The sequence below is a fragment of the Oncorhynchus mykiss genome, chromosome 6 (assembly GCF_013265735.2).
Source record: "Oncorhynchus mykiss isolate Arlee chromosome 6, USDA_OmykA_1.1, whole genome shotgun sequence".
Lineage (NCBI taxonomy): Eukaryota > Metazoa > Chordata > Actinopteri > Salmoniformes > Salmonidae > Oncorhynchus > Oncorhynchus mykiss.
In genome coordinates this window covers 21,603,615-21,626,189 of record NC_048570.1, presented here as the reverse complement: position 1 = coordinate 21,626,189, position 22,575 = coordinate 21,603,615, and the positions used below count along the sequence as shown (strand labels likewise).

Sequence of the window (22,575 nt, the reverse complement as noted above, 5' to 3'; positions counted from 1 at the left end):
CACGTGCTCTGCCCCACAGTGACCGTACGTACATAGCCCAACCAGAAGCCTTGAATTACAGGCAACATCCACACTGAGTTGAAGGCGAGATATGCCGCTTTTAAGGACAGTAATCCAGACGCTTATAAGAAATCCTGCTAATCCTATTATGCCAACTCTGGTGGAGTCTGAGTGTCTCAACGACGCGAGCCTACCAGATGAGCTAAATGTCTTCTATGCTCGCTTCGAGGCAAGCAACCCTGAACCATGCATGAGAGCACCAGCTGTTCCGGATGACTGTGTGATCTCATGCTCCATAGCCAATGTGAGTAAGACCTTTAAACAGGTTAACACTTAAACAGGTTAACACTTGTTATGTTCACCATACCTGTGGGTGTACTCCACCTCAATCTTCGTATGATCCATCTGCTGCTTTTCAGTAATAATTTGTCTTACTTTCTCTACACTCGGCCCAGTTCTCATGTGAAGACTCTGCTATGCCATCCACAACAATGTTATTTCTACTGGATTGTCCTTCTAGATCATGCTGTCAAACTCATTCCATGGAGGGCTTAGTGTCTGCAGGATTTTGTTTTTTCCTTTTAATAAAGACCTAGACAACAAGGTGAGGGGAGTTCCTTACTGATTAGTGACCTTAATTCATCAGTCAAGGGAGGAGCGAAAACCCACAGATTTTTCTCCCTCTGTGGAAGGAGTTTGACAACTGTGTTCTAGATAGTCTGTTTTCCCAGTCATTGTTAATAACCAATCACAGTAAGTGCCGATGTCATCTCAAGAGGACTTACAGTTTGATGTAATCTTGCTGCAAGTCTCTTTCAGGACATCCACCTCTCCCTGGGAGAACTGAAAATGGTTCTTAAGGTCCTGGATCTCTCTGGTCAAGATTGTCTATTCTTTTGTTAGTTGAGTCCAGCACTATTTGGATAAAGCTTTTGAAGCTTTTTTCCTGTTGTTGTAACAATTGCTTGTAGAACCCTTTTAGTTTGTTTAAAATATATTTCACCTGTGATAGAGAAACACTGTCCTCTCCATTACTCCCACCTTTGACTTTGCATGCTATGGTAGCAACGCTGGTACTCCACAGTTCCAGATATGGCAAGACATAGGACAGACTTAAACAGCAACTAACATCAGGGATTCAGACAGCCACAAGCCTGGGATAATTCACGGCCCCAGCCACAAGGGCTAACCGCGTGGCGGGCTGTGTTAAAGCTGTCAAGGAAACCTTGCTAGCTTGCTAGCTAATTATCAGCTAGGTTAGCTGCTACCTGGACAGATAAAGTGGTTCCACTAACTGAGGCTAACTGCATCACGGAATCCAAATTCAGATTTTCCTGATGTTTGCCCAGTTTTTACGACACTCAATGTATTTTATGCCACACTCTGAATGACCACTGTCCTCAATGTTGTGATGGGTTAGGCTTGAAAATGTTAACTCCCCTGGATTGATGGCTGCCCTTTTAGGTGAAGCTCATTGAGGCTTATGGGGTTGCTTGTGTATTCCCTCTCTTCTTTAAGCCAAGGTTCAAATCTCTGTTTATCTGTCACCAGCTAAGAGCATATTATAAGTGATGGTCTACCAAGTAGATTAGTCTCTAGTATTATGTAATTATATAGTAACTTTATGTGTGTACCTTTAGTTAGCTGCATATATATGGACCTGTTGGGAGGATGTTGGTTGTAAACTGTTGAGTCTGTGGAAATAGAAGGTCCGTCAGTATGCTTTGCAGTTGTGTCACCCACCCAGCCTGCTGCCCCTTGCTTTGTTTGTCTGATTGCTGTATTGATTAATCACTCGTGAAATGTTTCAGGGAGCAGAGATGGATGATGACTCCATGCAATGGAGAGAGCCACACCTGTCTGGGTTGGTTAGCTAGCTACTTCACTGGTGCAGCAGCAAAACAAAGAGGGAGCCCAGTCTGTCTGGGTGGGTTAGCTAGCTACTTCACTGGTGCAGCAGCAAAACAAAGAGAGAGCCCAGTCTGTCTGGGTGGGTTAGCTAGCTACATCACTGGTGCAGCAGCAAAACAAAGAGAGAGCCCAGTCTGTCTGGGTGGGTTAGCTAGCTACTTCACTGGTGCAGCAGCAAAACAAAGAGAGAGCCCAGTCTGTCTGGGTGGGTTAGCTAGCTACATCACTGGTGCAGCAGCAAAACAAAGAGAGAGCCCAGTCTGTCTGGGTGGGTTAGCTAGCTACTTCACTGGTGCAGCAGCAAAACAAAGAGAGAGCCCAGTCTGTCTGGGTGGGTTAGCTAGCTACATCACTGGTGCAGTAGCATTTTTTTTTATTTTACCTTTAATCAGGCAAGTCAGTTAAGAACAAATTCTTATTTTCAATGACGGCCTAGGAACAGTGGCTTGTTCAGGGGCAGAACGACAGATGTTTACCATGTCAGCTCGGGGATTCTATCTTGCAACCTTTCGGTTACTAGTCCAATGCTTTAACCACTAGGTTTCCTGCCACCCCAATACAATAAAGAGTAAAGGAAAGGCATATGCTCTCTTCAACAGACATAAAACAGCACACTCTGAGACTGCATGCAATGCTTGGAAAGGAAAATGAATGCAACTTGGCTATATTGATGTCCATGGTTCTGAAATTCTAAATGACCCAATGCAACAGAGAGAGACTGGTGTGTTAGTTAATTCATTGGTGCAGCAGCAGCCTGTAACCAAAGAAAGAGGGAGAAAGACGACAAGATCATGGTGCTGAAATGAAGTGATGGGGACTAGTGACCTACATGTAGTTCAACTAGTAATTTCATTACATTTTGCTGTAGCTTGGTGGCAGTTAACTAATTTAAAATCTTGGTAGTGTTTTCAGAAGTTAATAACTTTTTGCCATTTAGTGGTGTAGCTAACTACTGGAACTACACGCTGCTTTTTTTTGCATAAGTAAAATACACTGAACACAAAAATAAATGCAACATGTAAGGTGTTGGTCCCCTGTTTCATGAGCTGAAATAAAAGATACCTGAAATGTTCCATACGCACAAAAAGCAGACCACTTGAATGGTGTTGTGTGGTGAGTGGTTTTCTCAGTGTTGTAAACAGATTTCTCCATGGTGGGGATGGGGTTATGGTATGGACAGGCATAAGCTACAGACAAAAAACACAATTGCATTTTATTGATGACAATTTTAATGCACAGAGATACCGTGAAGAGATCTTGAGGTCCATTGTCGTGCCATTCATCAGCCGCCATCCCCTCATGTTTCATCATGATTTGCACAACCTCATGTCACAAGGATCTGTACACAATTCCTGGAAGCTGAAAATGTCCCAGTTCTTCCATGGCCTGCATACTCACTAGACATGTCACCCATTGAGCATGTTTGGGATGCTCAGGAGCGGCGTGTACGACAGCATGTTCCAATTCTCTAAAAGTGTGTTCCAACTTTGCACAGCCATTGAAGAGGAGTGGGACAACATTCCACAGGCCACAATCAACAGCTTGATCAACTCTATGTGAAGGAGATGTGTCGCTCTGCATGAGGCAAATGGTGGTCACACCAGATACTGACTGGTTTTCTGATTCAAGGCCTTATGATTAGGTTAGGGCCTAATGAATTGATAAAAATGTATTCCTTACATGAACTGTAACTCCGTAAAATCTTTGAAATTGTTGCATGTTTCATTTATGTTTTTGTTCAGTATAAAATATGGGTAAAGTAGGCATGAATTTCCTTTCTTATTTGACATCAGACCCGTCCAATTCTCACTTGATACACAGTTTTTGTGTTTAATAGGCTATATTACACATTCTGTTAAGATCTGACTCAGGAGTGATTTGTTGTTGCAATTTGTAGTCTAAAACATTTCAGATTTAGATACATTTTCACGAGGTAGTTTGGATGTAGTGAACTACTTTTCCAAAGTATCTTTAGTTAATTTAACAATATGTTTCTTAAGGCTAGCTTTAGTGTCGCTTAACTTCTACCAGTGTGAAGTAATTGGTAGCTTGGTAGCTTTCACAACACTGCTGAAATGTAAGTCACAACTTCCACATCAATGCACGTATACATTGAAATTAATTACAGTGAAATGAAAATTATTCATCCTCTGTATCTGCTCTTGGAGTCCCTCCTGAATGCTGGTACGGGCCGTTCCTTGCCTGTAGCCTGTATTAGAGAGAGACAGAGTACTCAGGCTGTATGAGATAACATTCCCATCCTGTCCAGGCCGGGCCTTGCTGTGCTGCTCTTCTGCTCTCTCCCTGGGGGGCCTGATGAAGAAGAATGGGGAGGGGGGGAAGCGATGCGAGCATTTGCTGCAGGAGACCAGAGGATAATTGGAAACAAATGCCCCTCTCTTCCAGCCTGCCTGCCAGACTCTAGCTTTGCTCTCTCCCACTTAATCATGTTATCCTGAACAAGAACTTTGGGTCAATATGCCTCCGCTCTTCTCCATGGGCTAGAGCCCTTCCTTTCTCCGCACTCCAGTTCAACAGCCCAAATGGACTGCTGCTACCACATCGATAATTGTATATAGAGATTAGATATTATCACAAGTGTGGTTCGATGCAGTCTTTCTTGTGGTTGGATTTCTATGTCCTATGAGATTAGTGTGGAAGTGTGTAAAATGTCGGTCTCTGTCTGGTGTGCTACAGTACAGTAGCAGGCTGTGTACATGGCTGCCTTACTGCCCCCGTCCTGACTTCTCATTTGGTGTGCTTAGCATGTTATACTCTCATCAGGCATGTCCACATTAACCCAGAACAAATTTCCTCTGTCCTCATTCAGTCAGTGGCAGTGCATTCGTAGGAGTTCAGTATATACAGTACTGTACAGCCTGATCTGGGGATGTTTGATTCAGTTTTGAACAAGTGAAAAGCCTTTATATACAGTACCTTCAGAAAGTATTCATACCGCTTGAGATATTCCACATTTTGTTGTGTTACAGCATGAATTCAAAAAAAGATTTATGTTCCACCAGGACAATGACCCCACGCATACAGCCAAAGAAACGCTGGAATGGCATCAGAACAAGAATGTGAAAGTCCTTTAGTGGCCCAGCCAAAGCCCAGACTTGAATCCCATCAACAACAAAAAACGTTATTTATATTTTTCAAACAAATAAACATATACAGACAAAAGACGACAGACAGACGCACGCAAACATCAATGACATCACACCTGCCCAGACCCACATGTTCCCACCACATCTATCCCCAGTGCTTATAAGACTCTAAGCCATATGGCCTCAAATTGTGCTATTCTGTTTCTCTCTGTCCCCCACACTTTTTCAATATTGAAATAATTGATTGTTCTACTCTCTTAACGATGGAGGATCATTTGATTTCCAGTTTAAGTAATTTTCTTTCCAAAAGGATTGATGAGAAAAGTATGGTCCAACCCATTGGGTATTTCACCGCACCCTCATATACCATGTTTTACAGTATGCAGATAGACAGATTAAAAGTACATTTACATTCTAGAACTTCTGACAACCAACTTTAACTCCACTCATAGCTTTTGTACTTCATAGTATTTCTAGAAGGCCTGAATTATTGAGTCATTATTCATTTGACACTTAAGACATAACTCTATTGTTGTGTTGTAGAATTTATGAATGTTGTCGTTTATATAATAAATTCTGTAAATTAGTTTAGACTGGATTAAGTGTAATTTTTCATTTACTGTAATTTCATTAGTTATGTTCCATCACTCCCTCCGTATTGTACCAATATTAGTTATTTTTAAGTCTTTTTAAGTCTTTAAATTCCAATAGTTATATATTTATTGTCGTGTCTTTGGCTATGCCGGATTAAGTGATATGACATGCTATTCTATAAAATAATTTCTCCGTAATTAATATTACCTGATTGAGCTAATCATGTAAATGTTATTAACTAGAGAGTCGGGCACCATGAAAAAATATTTATAGAGCTGTTATCTTCCAAATAAACTCTTAAAGACCTAGTAATATTTTACATCAATAGCAGTCGATATTAATCGTCATCTTAATTCAGTCTCATCTGAAAGTTGTAAATTCTTGGTTATCTGCACGAACTCTGGCTAACAATTTGAATCAGCAATACAAAATTGGGTTTAATCATTTATTTACTAAATACCTAACTAATCACACAGAATTACACATACACATAATTAAATAATAACTTGATTACAAATTACGTCATAAAGGAAAACGTCCCTAGCGGGCATAACAGATATGACAGCTTGTTACACAAAAGAAAAGGGTTTGGGTTTGAGTGAAAGAGCGGGAAGACTGAGGAATGAAGGGCGAAGCTGTGCTATCGTAAATACAGTATCTTATGCATTCTAAATTACCGCCCATTTGGAAAAGGAAAATGCAATAAATATTCACTCTGAGCTGCGCTTCAGTAGGTTGGTGGTAGATGGAAGACCGTGTTGCCAAACCGAGTCCTTTGTCCTTTGAAGAATGTCTCTGGTGGTCAATTGGATAAGTTGTAGTAACGTCGTTGTGTGATAGACGGGATACTCTGTCTGTTCCTTCCTAACCTGCGTTTGCAGCTGCTGTTGCTAACTCAACGGCTAGGAGGTATCACTTCTGTAGTGAATAAGAGTTCAAAGTTCATACCATTCGCAACCAAAGCTCACGCTGATGTTGGCTTCATTTTGTAGTTATTATCTGAACCATTCTGACATCGGACCGTCGTCCTACATCCTTGGAACAGGAAGTTACATTGTCTTCAAGGGCTTATATAGGAAGGGAGAGGAGGGTGTGATTGAAAGGTTTTATAGCCCATGTCCCTTCACAGGGGCGGGCCACTGATTGAGCAGAGCCCTATCTTATGAAAACCGAAATCTCACATTTTAGAAGCTAAAATCACATTTCATCCCATCACGAATAATTTCATATTCAAACATTTAAATTGAACAACAATTACATGTGAATACCATAACTCTGATGTGTAGACTTTCCACTGTAGAGTTTGTCATCTTATCATTGATGAGAATGTCTCAGATGACAACCGAACTGACATCATATTCATTAAGTACCACCGCATATGTTCAATTGGTCGGATTAACAGAATATAGTTCATTTCCCCCCACCTTCTGATGTTCCCAGAATCTCTATGTTAACCATGGGTTTTGCCAATGTAACATCAGTAGGGTAGAGAGAGGAAAAAGTGGGGAAGAGGTATTTATGACTGTCATAAACCTACCCCCCAGGCCAGCGTCATGACAATATATATATATATATATATATATATATATATATATATATATATATATATATATATATATATATATATATATTTTTTTTTTAATGTATAAGAACTTGTCAGTTGATTAGGTCCTCTGCAAGGTTTTGTATGTCTTACCTAAACTGGGGGGGGGGGGGGGGGGGGGGGATTTGTTCCAACAGGTCAATGACCCCAAGCATACAGCCAAAGCAACCCTGGCTTCAGAACAAGAATGTGATAGTCCTTTAGTGGCCAAGCCAAAGCTCACACTTGAATTCCATTGAAATTCTGTGGAAAGACCACGATTGCTGTTCACCGACGCGCCTCATCTAATTTAACAGATCTTGAGAAAATCTGCAAGGAAGAATGGGAGGAACTCCCCAAATCCAGATGTGCCTAAGCTGATAGACATAGCAGTCACAGCTGTAATTGCTATTGCCTCAGGGGTGTGAATACTTGTGAAAATCAGATATTTCTATTAATTTTCAATACATTTGCAAACATTTCTTAAAACATGTTTTTACTTTGTCGTTATGGGGTATTGTGTGTTCATGGGTGAGGAAAAAAAAGATTTTCAATTCAAGTTGTAACTACAAAATGTGGAATAAGTCAAGGAGTAAGAATACTTTCTGAAGGTACTGTACATATAGAATGTATTTTCTCTCTGTAGAATAGTGTTTTTCCTGCATGTGTTGCTACTGTCAATGTAATTCACAGTGGAGCATGCTTGTCCTACAGTGCCTTCAGAAAGTATTCACACCTCTTGTCTTTTTTCACATTTTGCTGTTTTACAAAATGGGATTAAAATGGATTGAACCGTCATTTTTGTCAACGATCAACACAAAATACTATTTTGTCAAAAAATAAGAACAATTCAAAAAAAATATTTAATTAATGGAAAATAAAACAGTAATATATATCTTGATTAGATAAGTATTCAACCACCTGAAGCAATGTTAGTATCATCTTTGACAGCGATTACAACTGTGAGTCTTTTTGAGTAAGTCTCACCTGGATAGGAACAATATTGGCCCACTCTTTAAAAATGTATTCAAGCTCTGTCAAGTTGGTTGTTCATCATTTCTAGACATCCATTTTTAAGCTTTGCCATAGATTTTCAAACCAATGTACAGTACCAGTCAAAAGTTGGGACACCTACTCCTTCAAGGGTTTTTCTTAATTTTTTACTATTTTATACATTGTAGAATAATAGTGAAGACATCAAAACTATGAAATAACACATATGGAATCATGAAGTTACATTTTTTTATTTCACCTTTATTTAACCAGGTAGGCTAGTTGAGAACAAGTTCTCATTTGCAACTGCGACCTGGCCAAGATAAAGCATAGCAATTCGACACATACAACAATAGAGTTACACATGGAATAAACAAAACAGTCAATAATACAGTAGAACAAAAAACAAAAAGTCTATATACAGTGAGTGCAAATGAGGTAAGATAAGGGAGTTAAGGCAATAAATAGGCCATGGTGGCGAAGTAATTACAAAATAGCAATTAAACACTGGAATGGTAGATGTGCAGAAGATGAATGTGCAAGTAGAGATCCTGGGGTGCAAAGGAGCAAGATAAATAAATAAATACAGTATGGGGATGAGGTAGGTAGATAGATCTGTGAGCTGCTCTGACAGCTGGCGCTTAAAGCTAGTGAGGGAGATATCAGTATCCAGCTTCAGAGATTTTTGCAGTTCGTTCCAGTCATTGGCAGCAGAGAACGGGAACGAAAGGGGGTAACCAGTGACTTTAAAAGCCTTGGTAAAAGCCTTGGTTTCATGCATGTTAACATTAGATTCAAACTTTGTGAGTAGGCTTCTAATGTTAACATGCATGAAACCAAGGCTTTTACGGTTACAGAAGTCAACAAATGAGAGCACCTGGGGAGTGGGAGTGGAGCTAGGCACTGCAGGACCTGGATTAACCTCTACATCACCAGAGGAACAGAGGAGAAGTAGGATAAGGATACGGCTAAATGCTAGACGAACTGGCCGTGTAGCACGTTCGGAACAGAGAGTAAAAGGAGCAGGTTTCTGGGCACGATAGCATAGATTCAAGGCATAATGTACAGACAAAGGTAAGGAAGGATGTGAGTACATTGGAGGTAAACCTAGGCATTGATTATGTAGGCACTGCACATGCAGGTGAGGGAGTTCTGCATGTGTAAGCATTTCACTGACAATCCGTTAATGGCGTTATCCAGAAAGAAAACCCACCAAGAAAGATTTCTTCCACTAATGTCTCAGCCAATTTTCAGCGATCCAATTGCCCTCAGCAGTAGACTTCCTCACATAGAAAATAATAATCTAGTTTTTACTGTGGCGTAGACATGGAGAAACAAATATATTTTAATACTGAGATAAGGTTTAGTAATTGATTAGGAGCCTCCATTGAGGTTCTCTGCTTTTCTCACAGGGGTCATGAAAACCATATGGGCCCTAGATGAGCAGGGAAATGCCGGAATAAACATTGTTGCAGTGGGGATTTAGATGTCACTATGACATACAAATCCAATTCACCACAGACAATGACTTTGGCTCCTACTGTCTCAGTCCCCTGCTGTATATTTGCCCTCTTAACATTAAACCAGTATCTCTATTGGGCTTGCATTCTGAATGTCATGGTCTAGGGGTCTCTCAACTGAGAAAGCGTTTACTGAACACCTGGCTTTTATAGTAGATAGGTTTTAGAGTGGAGTGGACCTACTCTACTGTAATGTAGTGGCTCTCAGACTTTAGAAACAGCCACATTCGCCTCTTGCCATGTAAAAAACTGGATCAACTCCAGATAAAGATTTAGATTTTTCCCTCTTCTGACCTTTTTAGTTTTCCAGTGGGACAGTTGTAATTCAAGCAGAAAAAGATCTCTATACACCAGAAATGTAATATCTTGTGACGCACTTAAGCGTAGTGGGTGCGGAGTCAGACGCAGGAGGCAGAAAGTACTGAGTTGTGCTTTATTTGGCACGGGGAAAATCGTGCGCGCCAAAATTGTTTATTGCTACTCTTTTTCTTCCCCAGGCACAATGTTCAATAAGCACCGTTGCTAATGTAAAAAAGTATCACCCGTCCTTCTCTCTGTGTGTGTTTCTGCAGGCCAACGATGCCTCAGGGAACACCTGGAACTGGATCTACTTCATCCCCCTCATCATCATCGGATCCTTCTTCATGCTCAACCTGGTCCTGGGAGTCCTGTCTGGGTGAGTGTCAACATCATGTCCTGACACCATCCCTGTCTGTGGGAAAGGTGTTGTTATCAACCCACTATTATGAAGCACATACAGTATAGTGCTCTTTACAAGTCATTTCACTTACCTGCTGGCTCTGTTTAACATGAAGCTTCTGTCTGACTATATTGGCATGGCGTTAGCCTAATCGAATGGGAGTATTCATTTATATAGTTTACAGTGTTTGTATTTTCCCTGTTTTCTCACATTTGAAGCAGTGTTTTGTGAAATATATGCTTGCCCACCAAGAGTTTGCATTGGGAGTGACCTGACTGGAATGTTTTCACACACACAGTACAGAACATAACAGTAAGGAACAGTACAGTACATAACAGTAAGGAACAGAACAGTACATAACAGTAAGGAACAGTACATAACAGTACAGTAAGGAACAGAACATAACAGTAAGGAACAGTACATAACAGTACAGTAAGGAACAGTACATAACAGTAAGGAACAGTACATAACAGTACAGTAAGGAACAGTACATAACAGTAAGGAACAGAACATAACAGTAAGGAACAGTACATAACAGTAAGGAACAGAACATAACAGTAAGGAACAGAACATAACAGTACAGTAAGGAACAGTACATAACAGTAAGGAACAGAACAGTACATAACAGTAAGGAACAGTACAGTAAGGAACAGTACATAACAGTACAGTAAGGAACAGTACATAACAGTAAGGAACAGTACATAACAGTACAGTAAGGAACAGTACATAACAGTAAGGAACAGTACATAACAGTACAGTAAGGAACAGTACATAACAGTAAGGAACAGAACAGTACATAACAGTAAGGAACAGTACAGTAAGGAACAGTACATAACAGTACAGTAAGGAACAGTACATAACAGTAAGGAACAGAACAGTACATAACAGTAAGGAACAGAACAGTACATAACAGTAAGGAACAGTACATAACAGTACAGTAAGGAACAGTACATAACAGTAAGGAACAGTACATAACAGTAAGGAACAGTACATAACAGTACAGTAAGGAACAGAACATAACAGTAAGGAACAGAACAGTACATAACAGTACAGTAAGGAACAGTACATAACAGTAAGGAACAGTACATAACAGTACAGTAAGGAACAGTACATAACAGTAAGGAACAGTACATAACAGTAAGGAACAGTACATAACAGTACAGTAAGGAACAGTACATAACAGTACAGTAAGGAACAGTACATAACAGTAAGGAACAGTACATAACAGTAAGGAACAGTACATAACAGTAAGGAACAGTACATAACAGTACAGTAAGGAACAGTACATAACAGTAAGGAGCAGAACAGTACATAACAGTAAGGAACAGTACATAACAGTACAGTAAGGAACAGTACATAACAGTAAGGAACAGTACATAACAGTAAGGAACAGAACATAACAGTAAGGAACAGTACATAACAGTAAGGAACAGTACATAACAGTAAGGAACAGAACATAACAGTAAGGAACAGAACAGAACATAACAGTAAGGAACAGTACATAACAGTAAGGAACAGAACATAACAGTAAGGAACAGAACAGTACAGGACAGTACAGTAAGGAACAGAACATAACAGTAAGGAACAGAACAGAACATAACAGTAAGGAACAGTACAGAACATAACAGTAAGGAACAGTACAGTACATAACAGTAAGGAACAGAACAGTACATAACAGTAAGGAACAGTACATAACAGTACAGTAAGGAACAGAACATAACAGTAAGGAACAGTACATAACAGTACAGTAAGGAACAGTACATAACAGTAAGGAACAGTACATAACAGTACAGTAAGGAACAGTACATAACAGTAAGGAACAGAACATAACAGTAAGGAACAGTACATAACAGTAAGGAACAGAACATAACAGTAAGGAACAGAACATAACAGTACAGTAAGGAACAGTACATAACAGTAAGGAACAGAACAGTACATAACAGTAAGGAACAGTACAGTAAGGAACAGTACATAACAGTACAGTAAGGAACAGTACATAACAGTAAGGAACAGTACATAACAGTACAGTAAGGAACAGTACATAACAGTAAGGAACAGTACATAACAGTACAGTAAGGAACAGTACATAACAGTAAGGAACAGAACAGTACATAACAGTAAGGAACAGTACAGTAAGGAACAGTACATAACAGTACAGTAAGGAACAGTACATAACAGTAAGGAACAGAACAGTACATAACAGTAAGGAACAGAACAGTACATAACAGTAAGGAACAGTACATAACAGTACAGTAAGGAACAGTACATAACAGTAAGGAACAGTGCATAACAGTAAGGAACAGTACATAACAGTACAGTAAGGAACAGAACATAACAGTAAGGAACAGAACAGTACATAACAGTACAGTAAGGAACAGTACATAACAGTAAGGAACAGTACATAACAGTACAGTAAGGAACAGTACATAACAGTAAGGAACAGAACAGTACATAACAGTAAGGAACAGTACATAACAGTACAGTAAGGAACAGAACATAACAGTAAGGAACAGTACATAACAGTACAGTAAGGAACAGTACATAACAGTAAGGAACAGTACATAACAGTACAGTAAGGAACAGTACATAACAGTAAGGAACAGAACATAACAGTAAGGAACAGTACATAACAGTAAGGAACAGAACATAACAGTAAGGAACAGAACATAACAGTACAGTAAGGAACAGTACATAACAGTAAGGAACAGAACAGTACATAACAGTAAGGAACAGTACAGTAAGGAACAGTACATAACAGTACAGTAAGGAACAGTACATAACAGTAAGGAACAGTACATAACAGTACAGTAAGGAACAGTACATAACAGTAAGGAACAGTACATAACAGTACAGTAAGGAACAGTACATAACAGTAAGGAACAGAACAGTACATAACAGTAAGGAACAGTACAGTAAGGAACAGTACATAACAGTACAGTAAGGAACAGTACATAACAGTAAGGAACAGAACAGTACATAACAGTAAGGAACAGAACAGTACATAACAGTAAGGAACAGTACATAACAGTACAGTAAGGAACAGTACATAACAGTAAGGAACAGTGCATAACAGTAAGGAACAGTACATAACAGTACAGTAAGGAACAGAACATAACAGTAAGGAACAGAACAGTACATAACAGTACAGTAAGGAACAGTACATAACAGTAAGGAACAGTACATAACAGTACAGTAAGGAACAGTACATAACAGTAAGGAACAGTACATAACAGTACAGTAAGGAACAGTACATAGCAGTACAGTAAGGAACAGTACATAACAGTACAGTAAGGAACAGTACATAACAGTAAGGAACAGTACATAACAGTAAGGAACAGTACATAACAGTAAGGAACAGTACATAACAGTACAGTAAGGAACAGTACATAACAGTAAGGAGCAGAACAGTACATAACAGTAAGGAACAGTACATAACAGTACAGTAAGGAACAGTACATAACAGTAAGGAACAGTACATAACAGTAAGGAACAGAACATAACAGTAAGGAACAGTACATAACAGTAAGGAACAGTACATAACAGTAAGGAACAGAACATAACAGTAAGGAACAGAACAGAACATAACAGTAAGGAACAGTACATAACAGTAAGGAACAGAACATAACAGTAAGGAACAGAACAGTACAGGACAGTACAGTAAGGAACAGAACATAACAGTAAGGAACAGAACAGAACATAACAGTAAGGAACAGTACATAACAGTACAGTAAGGAACAGTACATAACAGTAAGGAACAGTACATAACAGTAAGGAACAGTACATAACAGTAAGGAACAGAACAGTGCATAACAGTAAGGAACAGAACAGTACATAACAGTAAGGAACAGTACATAACAGTAAGGAACAGAACAGTACAGGACAGTACAGTACATAACAGTAAGGAACAGAACAGTACAGGACAGTACAGTACATAACAGTAAGGAACAGATCAGTACAGTACAGTACATAACAGTAAGGAACATAACAGTACAGTACAGAATATAACGAGTAAGGAACAGAACAGTACATAACAGTAAGGAACAGTACATAACAGTAAGGAACAGAACAGTACAGGACAGTACAGTACAGGACATAACAGTAAGGAACAAAACAGTACAGAACAGTACAGTAAGGAACATAACAGTAAGGAACAGAACAGAACGGTACGGAACGGAACACTACAGAGCAGTACAGCGCAGTACAGAGCAGTGCAGAACAGAACAGTACAGAGCTCTTAAGTGCTGAGCTGTATTAGAATCCCTCCTTTAGATTCACTAAACAGCAGAGTAATCCAGGACAACACTGGAGGTAGAATAGTCCTACATAGACAATAGAGGTGTTTTCTGAATGTGTCATCCACTCTGTACACTGTTCAAATTACTGTCAAGGGAAACTAGCATTTTATTTCTGTTAAATTGGTTTATAGCATTTACTGTCCTTACACTACAGTACAGTAGTCCCTGGATTGAAGGCAGCTACTCCCACACATATCCCTATACCATCAATGTCTGGTGAATCATGTCGTAGACTCGAGTGTAATGCCAATGCTGTGTAATTTGGAATGTATATGTTTTTTTCTGTTCATTGTTTTGAAGCCCTGGGGGCATGTTCTCTCTCTCTCTCTCTCTCTCTCTCTCTCTCTCTCTCTCTCTCTCTCTCTCTCTCTCTCTCTCTCTCTCTCTCTCTCTCACTTACACACAAACACACAAACTGGCAGAGCTTAATGGAAGGCCTCCTGATGAGTGCTGTACTAGCTGCTATTAGGACTTGAATTTATTACTTCTCGGAAACCAAATCTAATTCTCACTTGCTGTTCCACTAAATGGCTTCAGCTCTTTCTCTACTATCAATGTGGCATTATGCTCTTCATAAGGCCATGATAAACTAACAAAAAAATCTTTGAAAATTACATTTTTTTTTTTATCTGCAGGGTTTTGATCGGCAGCGCCACCTATTGGGCAAAATTCTAGAAATCCTCCAATCAGAGCACAGATATTGGTCATGTGATCAGTCTACCATCCTAAAATGTTTTGGAAAACAACCGTTTTTGATCTGAAGTGAGAGAAAATCTACTCCCGTTTTGGAGTCTCAAATTATGTCTTACTACAATATACACTGAGTATACTAAACATTAAGTACTTTTCATGACAGACTGACCAGGTGAATCCAGGTGAAAGCCATGATCCCTTATTTATTTATTTTTGTAATTTTTTTATTTCACCTTTATTTAACCATGTAGGCTAGTTGAGAACAAGTTCTCATTTGCAACTGCGACCTGGCCAAGATAAAGCATAGCAGTGTGAACAGACACAGAGTTACACATGGAGTAAACAATAAACAAGTCAATAACACAGTAGAAAAAAAGAGAGTCTATATACATTGTGTGCAAAAGGCATGAGGAGGTAGGCAAATGATTACAATTTTGCAGATTAACACTGGAGTGATAAATTATCAGATGGTCATGTACAGGTAGAGATATTGGTGTGCAAAAGAGCAGAAAAGTAAATAAATAAAAACAGTATGGGGATAAGGTAGGTAAAATTGGGTGGGCTATTTACCGATAGACAATGTACAGCTGCAGCGATCGGTTGGCTGCTCAGATAGCAGATGTTTGAAGTTGGTGAGGGAGATAAAAGTCTCCAACTTCAGCGATTTTTGCAATTCGTTCCAGTCACAGGCAGCAGAGAACTGTAACGAAAGGCGGCCAAATGAGGTGTTGGCTTTAGGGATGATCAGTGAGATACACCTGCTGGAGCGCGTGCTACGGGTGGGTGTTGCCATCGTGACCAGTGAACTGAGATAAGGCGGAGCTTTACCTAGCATGGACTTGTAGATGACCTGGAACCAGTGGGTCTGGCGACGAATATGTAGCGAGGGCCAGCCGACTAGAGCATACAGGTCGCAGTGGTGGGTGGTATAAGGTGCTTTAGTGACAAAACGGATGGCACTGTGATAAACTTCATCCAGTTTGCTGAGTAGTGTTGCAAGCTATTTTGTAGATGACGTCGCCGAAGTCGAGGATCGGTAGGATAGTCAGTTTTACTAGGGTAAGTTTGGCAGCGTGAGTGAAGGAGGCTTTGTTGTGGAATAGAAAGCCGACTCTAGATTTGATTTTCGATTGGAGATGTTTGATATGAGTCTGGAAGGAGAGTTTACAGTCTAGCCAGACACCTAGGTACTTATAGATGTCCACATATTCAAGGTCGGAACCATCCAGGGTGGTGATGCTAGTCAGGCGTGCGGGTGCAGGCAGCGAACGGTTGAAAAGCATGCATTTGGTTTTACTAGCATTTAAGAGCAGTTGGAGGCCACGGAAGGAGTGTTGTATGGCATTGAAGCTCGTTTGGAGGTTAGATAGCACAGTGTCCAAGGACGGGCCGGAAGTATATAGAATGGTCTCGTCTGCGTAGAGGTGGATCATGGAATCGCCCGCAGCAAGAGCAACATCATTGATATATACAGAGAAAAGAGTCGGCCCGAGAATTGAACCCTGTGGCATAGAGACTGCCAGAGGACCGGACAGCATGCCCTCCGATTTGACACACTGAACTCTGTCTGCAAAGTAGTTGGTGAACCAGGCAAGGTAGTCATCAGAAAAACCGAGGCTACTGAGTCTGCCGATAAGAATATGGTGATTGACAGAGTCAAAAGCCCTGGCAAGGTCGATAAAGACGGCTGCACAGTACTGTCTTTTATCGATGGCGGTTATGATATCGTTTAGTACCTTGAGCGTGGCTGAGGTGCACCCGTGACCGGCTCGGAAACCAGATTGCACAGCGGAGAAGGTACGGTGGGATTCGAGATGGTCAGTGACCTGTTTGTTGACTTGGCTTTCGAAGACCTTAGATAGGCAGGGCAGGATGGATATAGGTCTGTAACAGTTTGGGTCCAGGGTGTCTCCCCCTTTGAAGAGGGGGATGAACTGCGGCAGCTTTCCAATCCTTGGGGATCTCAGACGATATGAAAGAGAGGTTAAACAGGCTGGTAATAGGGGTTGCGACAATGGCGGCGGATAGTTTCAGAAATAGAGGGTCCAGATTGTCAAGCCCAGCTGATTTGTACGGGTCCAGGTTTTGCAGCTCTTTCAGAACATCTGCTATCTGGATTTGGGTAAAGGAGAACCTGGAGAGGCTTGGGCGAGTAGCTGCGGGGGGGGGGGCGGAGCTGTTGGCCGAGTTGGAGTAGCCAGGCGGAAGGCATGGCCAGCCATTGAGAAATGCTTGTTGAAGTTTTCGATAAACATGGATTTATCGGTTGTGACCGTGTTACCTAGCCTCAGTGCAGTGGGCATCTGGGAGGAGGTGCTCTTGTTCTCCATGGACTTCACAGTGTCCCAGAACTTTTTGGAGTTGGAGCTACAGGATGCAAATTTCTGCCTGAAGAAGCTGGCCTTTGCTTTCCTGACTGACTGCGTATATTGGTTCCTGACTTCCCTGAACAGTTGCATATCGCGGGGAATATTCGATGCTATTGCAGTCCGCCACAGGATGTTTTTGTGCTGGTCAGGTCTGGAGTGAACCAAGGGCTATATCTGTTCTTAGTTCTGCATTTTTTGAACGGAGCATGCTTATCTAAAATGGTGAGGAAGTTACTTTTAAAGAATGACCAGGCATCCTCAACTGACGGGATGAGGTCAATGTCCTTCCAGGATACCCGGGCCAGGTCGATTAGAAAGGCCTGCTCACAGAAGTGTTTTAGGGAGCGTTTGACAGTGATGAGGGGTGGTCGTTTGACTGCGGCTCCGTAGCGGATACAGGCAATGAGGCAGTGATCGCTGAGATCCTGGTTGAAGACAGCGGAGGTGTATTTGGAGGGCCAGTTGGTCAGGATGACGTCTATGAGGGTGCCCTTGTTTACAGATTTAGGGTTGTACCTGGTGGGTTCCTTGATGATTTGTGTGAGATTGAGGGCCTCTAGCTTAGATTGTAGGACTGCCGGAGTTGCAGTAGACTGCAACTCCTCCCCCTTTGGCAGTTCTATCTTGACGGAAAATGTTATAGTTGGGTATGGAAATCTCAGAATTTTTGGTGGCCTTCCTGAGCCAGGATTCTGACACGGCAAGGACATCAGGGTTAGCAGAGTGTGCTAAAGCTGTGAGTAAAACAAACTTAGGGAGGAGGCTTCTGATGTTGACATGCATGAAACCAAGGCTTTTTCGATCACAGAAGTCAACAAATGAGGGTGCCTGGGGACATGCAGGGCCTGGGTTTACCTCCACCTCACCCGCGGAACAGAGGAGGAGTAGTATGAGGGTGCGGCTAAAGGCTATCAAAACTGGTCGCCTAGAGCGTTGGGGACAAAGAATAAAAGGAGCAGATTTCTGGGCATGGTAGAATATATTCAGGGCATAATGCGCAGACAGGGGTATGGTGGGGTGCGGGTACAGCAGAGGTAAGCCCAGGCACTGGGTGATGATGAGAGAGGTTGTATCTCTGGACATGCTGGTTGTAATGGGTGAGGTCACCGCATGTGTGGGAGGTGGGACAAAGGGGGTATCAGGGGTATGAAGAGTGGAACTAGGGGCTCCATTGTAAACTAAAACAATGATAACTAACCTGAACAACCGTATACAAGGCATATTGACATTTGAGAGAGACATACAGCGAGGCATACAGTAATCACAGGTGTTGAATTGGGAGGGCTTGCTAAAACAGTAGGTGAGACAACAACAGCTAATCAGCTAGCACAACAACAGCAGGTAAAATGGCGTTGACTAGGCAGGGAGGGTCGGCTGGGGCCGACAGATAAAACATAAACAAGCAGAATGGAGTACCGTGATTAAATGGACAGTCCAGCATGCATCAGCTATGTAGCCAAGTGATCAGTGTCCAGGGGGCAGCGGTGGATGGGGCAGGGAAGCTAGACTGGCGGGTATTTTCCAGGTTAAAAAAACTGTCTGGCTGTGCAGAAGGTTAAAGCCGCTAGCAGTGGCTAACAATGACTAAATAGCTTGTAGCTAGTTAGCTGGTTAGCTTCTGGAGGTTCTTGAATGTGTTCTAAAAATTCAAAATAATAGCGATTTCGTATCATATTGGGTGAGGCAGGTTACCGGGAGGTATAATCGAATTAAAAATCGAAAAGAGATTGAAAGTAAATATGGGTCCAGTGAGTGGTTGGGCTGGCTGGGGACGCGGCGATTCAGACAGTTAGCAGGCCTGTGCTAACAAGCTTACAGTTAGTAGGCCGGGGCTAAATAAGCTAGCAGTTAGCAGAACCGGGGCTAAACAAGCTAGCAGTTAGCAGGCCGAATTAGCAAGCAAGCAGATAGCAAGGGCTAGAAAGTTAGCCTTTGGGGGACGTCGTGATGGGGTTAAGTCTGTTTATGCCTCTTCATGCGGTGACATCGATAGACCGGTCGTGGATCCGGATATTGTAGCCCAGGAGTATGCTTCGGTGGTAGCACAGGAGCTCTGGCCGGGCTAACTTCAAGCTAAGTGGATGGAAACGCTAGCCAGGAGTAATCATCCGGGGTTGCGGTTAGCTAGTTGTGAAGATCCAGATGAGAATGTTCCGTTTGCGGTGGGAATCGGGGGATAAAAATAATAGGTCCGTTATGCTCTGGTTAGAGTCGCGTTGTTCGAACTGGCGAGAGCTTTCCGAGCTAAAGGTTAGCTGATGACCGCTAGCAATGGTTAGCTGGCTAGCTTCAGTTGAGGGGTGCCAGTCGAGTCCATGCCTTGACAAATTGAGGCTGTTCTGAGGGCAAAGGCGGGGTGCAACTCAATATTAGGAAGGTGTTTTGTACACTCAGTATATGGTCATATGTTAATAAATATATACTGTGCACAGTTTGTCATGTTTAACTGACAAAAATATCCATGGTTGGATGCTAACCAGAGCTCATGCAAAGTCAATGGGACAAACTGGCTAAAATAGCTATCTAGCTAGCCAGGTAGAGTGTTAGCTAGCTATAGCTGTGTACATTTCATTTTAGATAGTTCTTTTGTATGTTTAACTAGCTGGCTAGCTATCTTAAAACCATTTAAATCTTTCTAGTTTACGATTATGAAGTTGGAAGTTTGCTTAATGTAGCTAGTTATCTTTGCCTATATTGCCATTGACTTGACTGGCAGCAGGTTGAGTTGATGGACAGAGCACAGCTGTGAATTTCAGTACAGATGTGGCAGTCAATAACAAGCTATAGGAGAGGAGTAAATAAATGGGGGAAATAAGCTTAAATTGATCTATTGATCTAATATTAATGTTCATGTTGCTCATTGCTCCAGTGTCTCATACCCACCTCCATTTCCAGCAAAATTGCTCTGCAATATTTCCCCCAAAAATGCCGGTGTATCATGGTCTTTAAAGACTTGTGTGTTACTTTGTCAGAAAGTCAGTCCTCCTACCTGTTGTCTCGTCACTGGCTGCACTCAGTATCCCATTTGCGAAGATGGCGTAAACTCTGACTCTGTAAGACTCTGTGTACTTCATACAATCCGGTGGTGTAAAGTACTTAAGTAAAAATACTTTAAAGTACTACTTTTAAGTAGTTTTTTGGGATATCTGTACTTCACTATTGATATTTTGCGCTACTTTTACTTCACTTCATTCCTAAAGAAAATAATGTACCTTTTACTCCATACATTTTCCCTGACACACAAAGTACTCATTACATTTTGAATGCTTAGCAGGACAGGAACATGGTCACATTCATGCATTTGTCAAGATAACATGCCTGGTCATCCCTACTGCCTCAGATCTGGCGGACTCACTACACAAAAATACTTTGTTTGTTGTGTTGGAGTGTGCTCCTGTCTATCCCTAAATAAAGCATTTTTGGTGGGTTTGTATCTTTTGATTTATACAACATGCCTACCACTTTGACGATGCAATTGTTTTATTATTGTGAAAACAAACAAGACAAGAAACTGAAAACTTGAGTGTGTATAACTATTCACCCCCCACCCCCCCAAATCAATACTTTGTAGAGCCACCTTTTGTAGCAATTACAGCTGCAAGGATCTTGGGGTATGTCTCTATAAGCTTGGCACATCTAGCCACTGGGAATTTGAACCATTCTTCAAGGCAAAACTGCTCCAGCTCCTTCAAGTTGGATGGGTTCCGCTGGTGTACAGCAATCTTTAAGTCATAAAACAGATTCTCAATTGGATTGAGTTCTGGGCTTTGACTAGGCCATTCCAATACATTTAAATGTTTCCCCTTATCCACTCGAGTGATGCTTTAGCAGTATGCTTACGGTCATTGTCCTGCTGGCAGGTGAACCTCCGTCCCAGTTTCAAATCTCTGGAGGACTGAAACAGGTTTCCCTCAAGAATTTCCCTGTATTTAGCACCATCCATCATTCCTTCAATTCTGACCAGTTTCCCAGTTCCTGCCAATGAAAAACATCCCCACAGCATGATGCTGCCACCACCATGCTTCACTGTGGGGATGTTGTGCTCAGGGTGATGAGGTGTTGGGTTTGGGCCAGACATAGCATTTTCCTTGATGGCCAAAAAGCTCAATTTTAGTCTCATCTGACCAGAGTACCTTCTTCCATATGTTTGGGGATTCTTCCACATGCCTTTTGGCAAACACCAAACATGTCTGCTTATTTTTTTTCTTTAAGCAATGGCTTTTTTCTGGACGCTCTTCCGTTAAGCCCAGCTTTTTGGAGTGTACAGCTTAAAGTGGTCCTATGGACAGATACTCCAATCTCCTCTTTGCAGCTCCTTCAGGGTTGTCTTTGGTCTCTTTGTTGCCTCTCTGATTAATGCCCTCCTTGCCTGGTCTGTGAATTTTGGTGGGCGGCCCTCTCTCTGGCAGGTTTGTTGTGGTGCCATAATCTTTCCATTTTTGTATTATTTTATTTGAATTATTATTGCTCCCTAGGATGAACCAGACTTGTGGAGTTCTACAAAAAAAAATGATGATGTCTTGGCTGATTTCTTTTGATTTTCCCATGATGTCAAGCGAAGAGGCACTGAGTTTGAAAGAAATACATCCACAGGTACACCTCCAATTGACTCAAATGATGTCAATTAGCCTATCAGAAGCTTCTAAAGTCATGATATCATTTTTGTGAATTTTCCAAGTTGTTTAAAGGCACAGTCAACTTAGTGTATGTAAACTTCTGACCCACTGGAATTGTGATACAGTTATTGGAAAAATTACTTGTATCATGCACAAAGTAGATGTCCTAACTGACTTGCCAAAACTATAGTTTGT

At 41.3% G+C, this 22,575-nt stretch overlaps 1 protein-coding gene across 1 annotated transcript in view; it reads left to right on the top strand.

The window, feature by feature from the left end:
- The window catches only part of cacna1ba (calcium channel, voltage-dependent, N type, alpha 1B subunit, a), a 189,838-nt gene that overhangs the window by 62,952 nt on the left and 104,311 nt on the right, over nt 1-22,575 (top strand). The window contains exon 7 of the mRNA XM_036979605.1: nt 10,280-10,383. Coding sequence (XP_036835500.1) covers nt 10,280-10,383 — 104 coding nt within the window. The remainder of the gene's footprint in view (nt 1-10,279; nt 10,384-22,575) is intronic.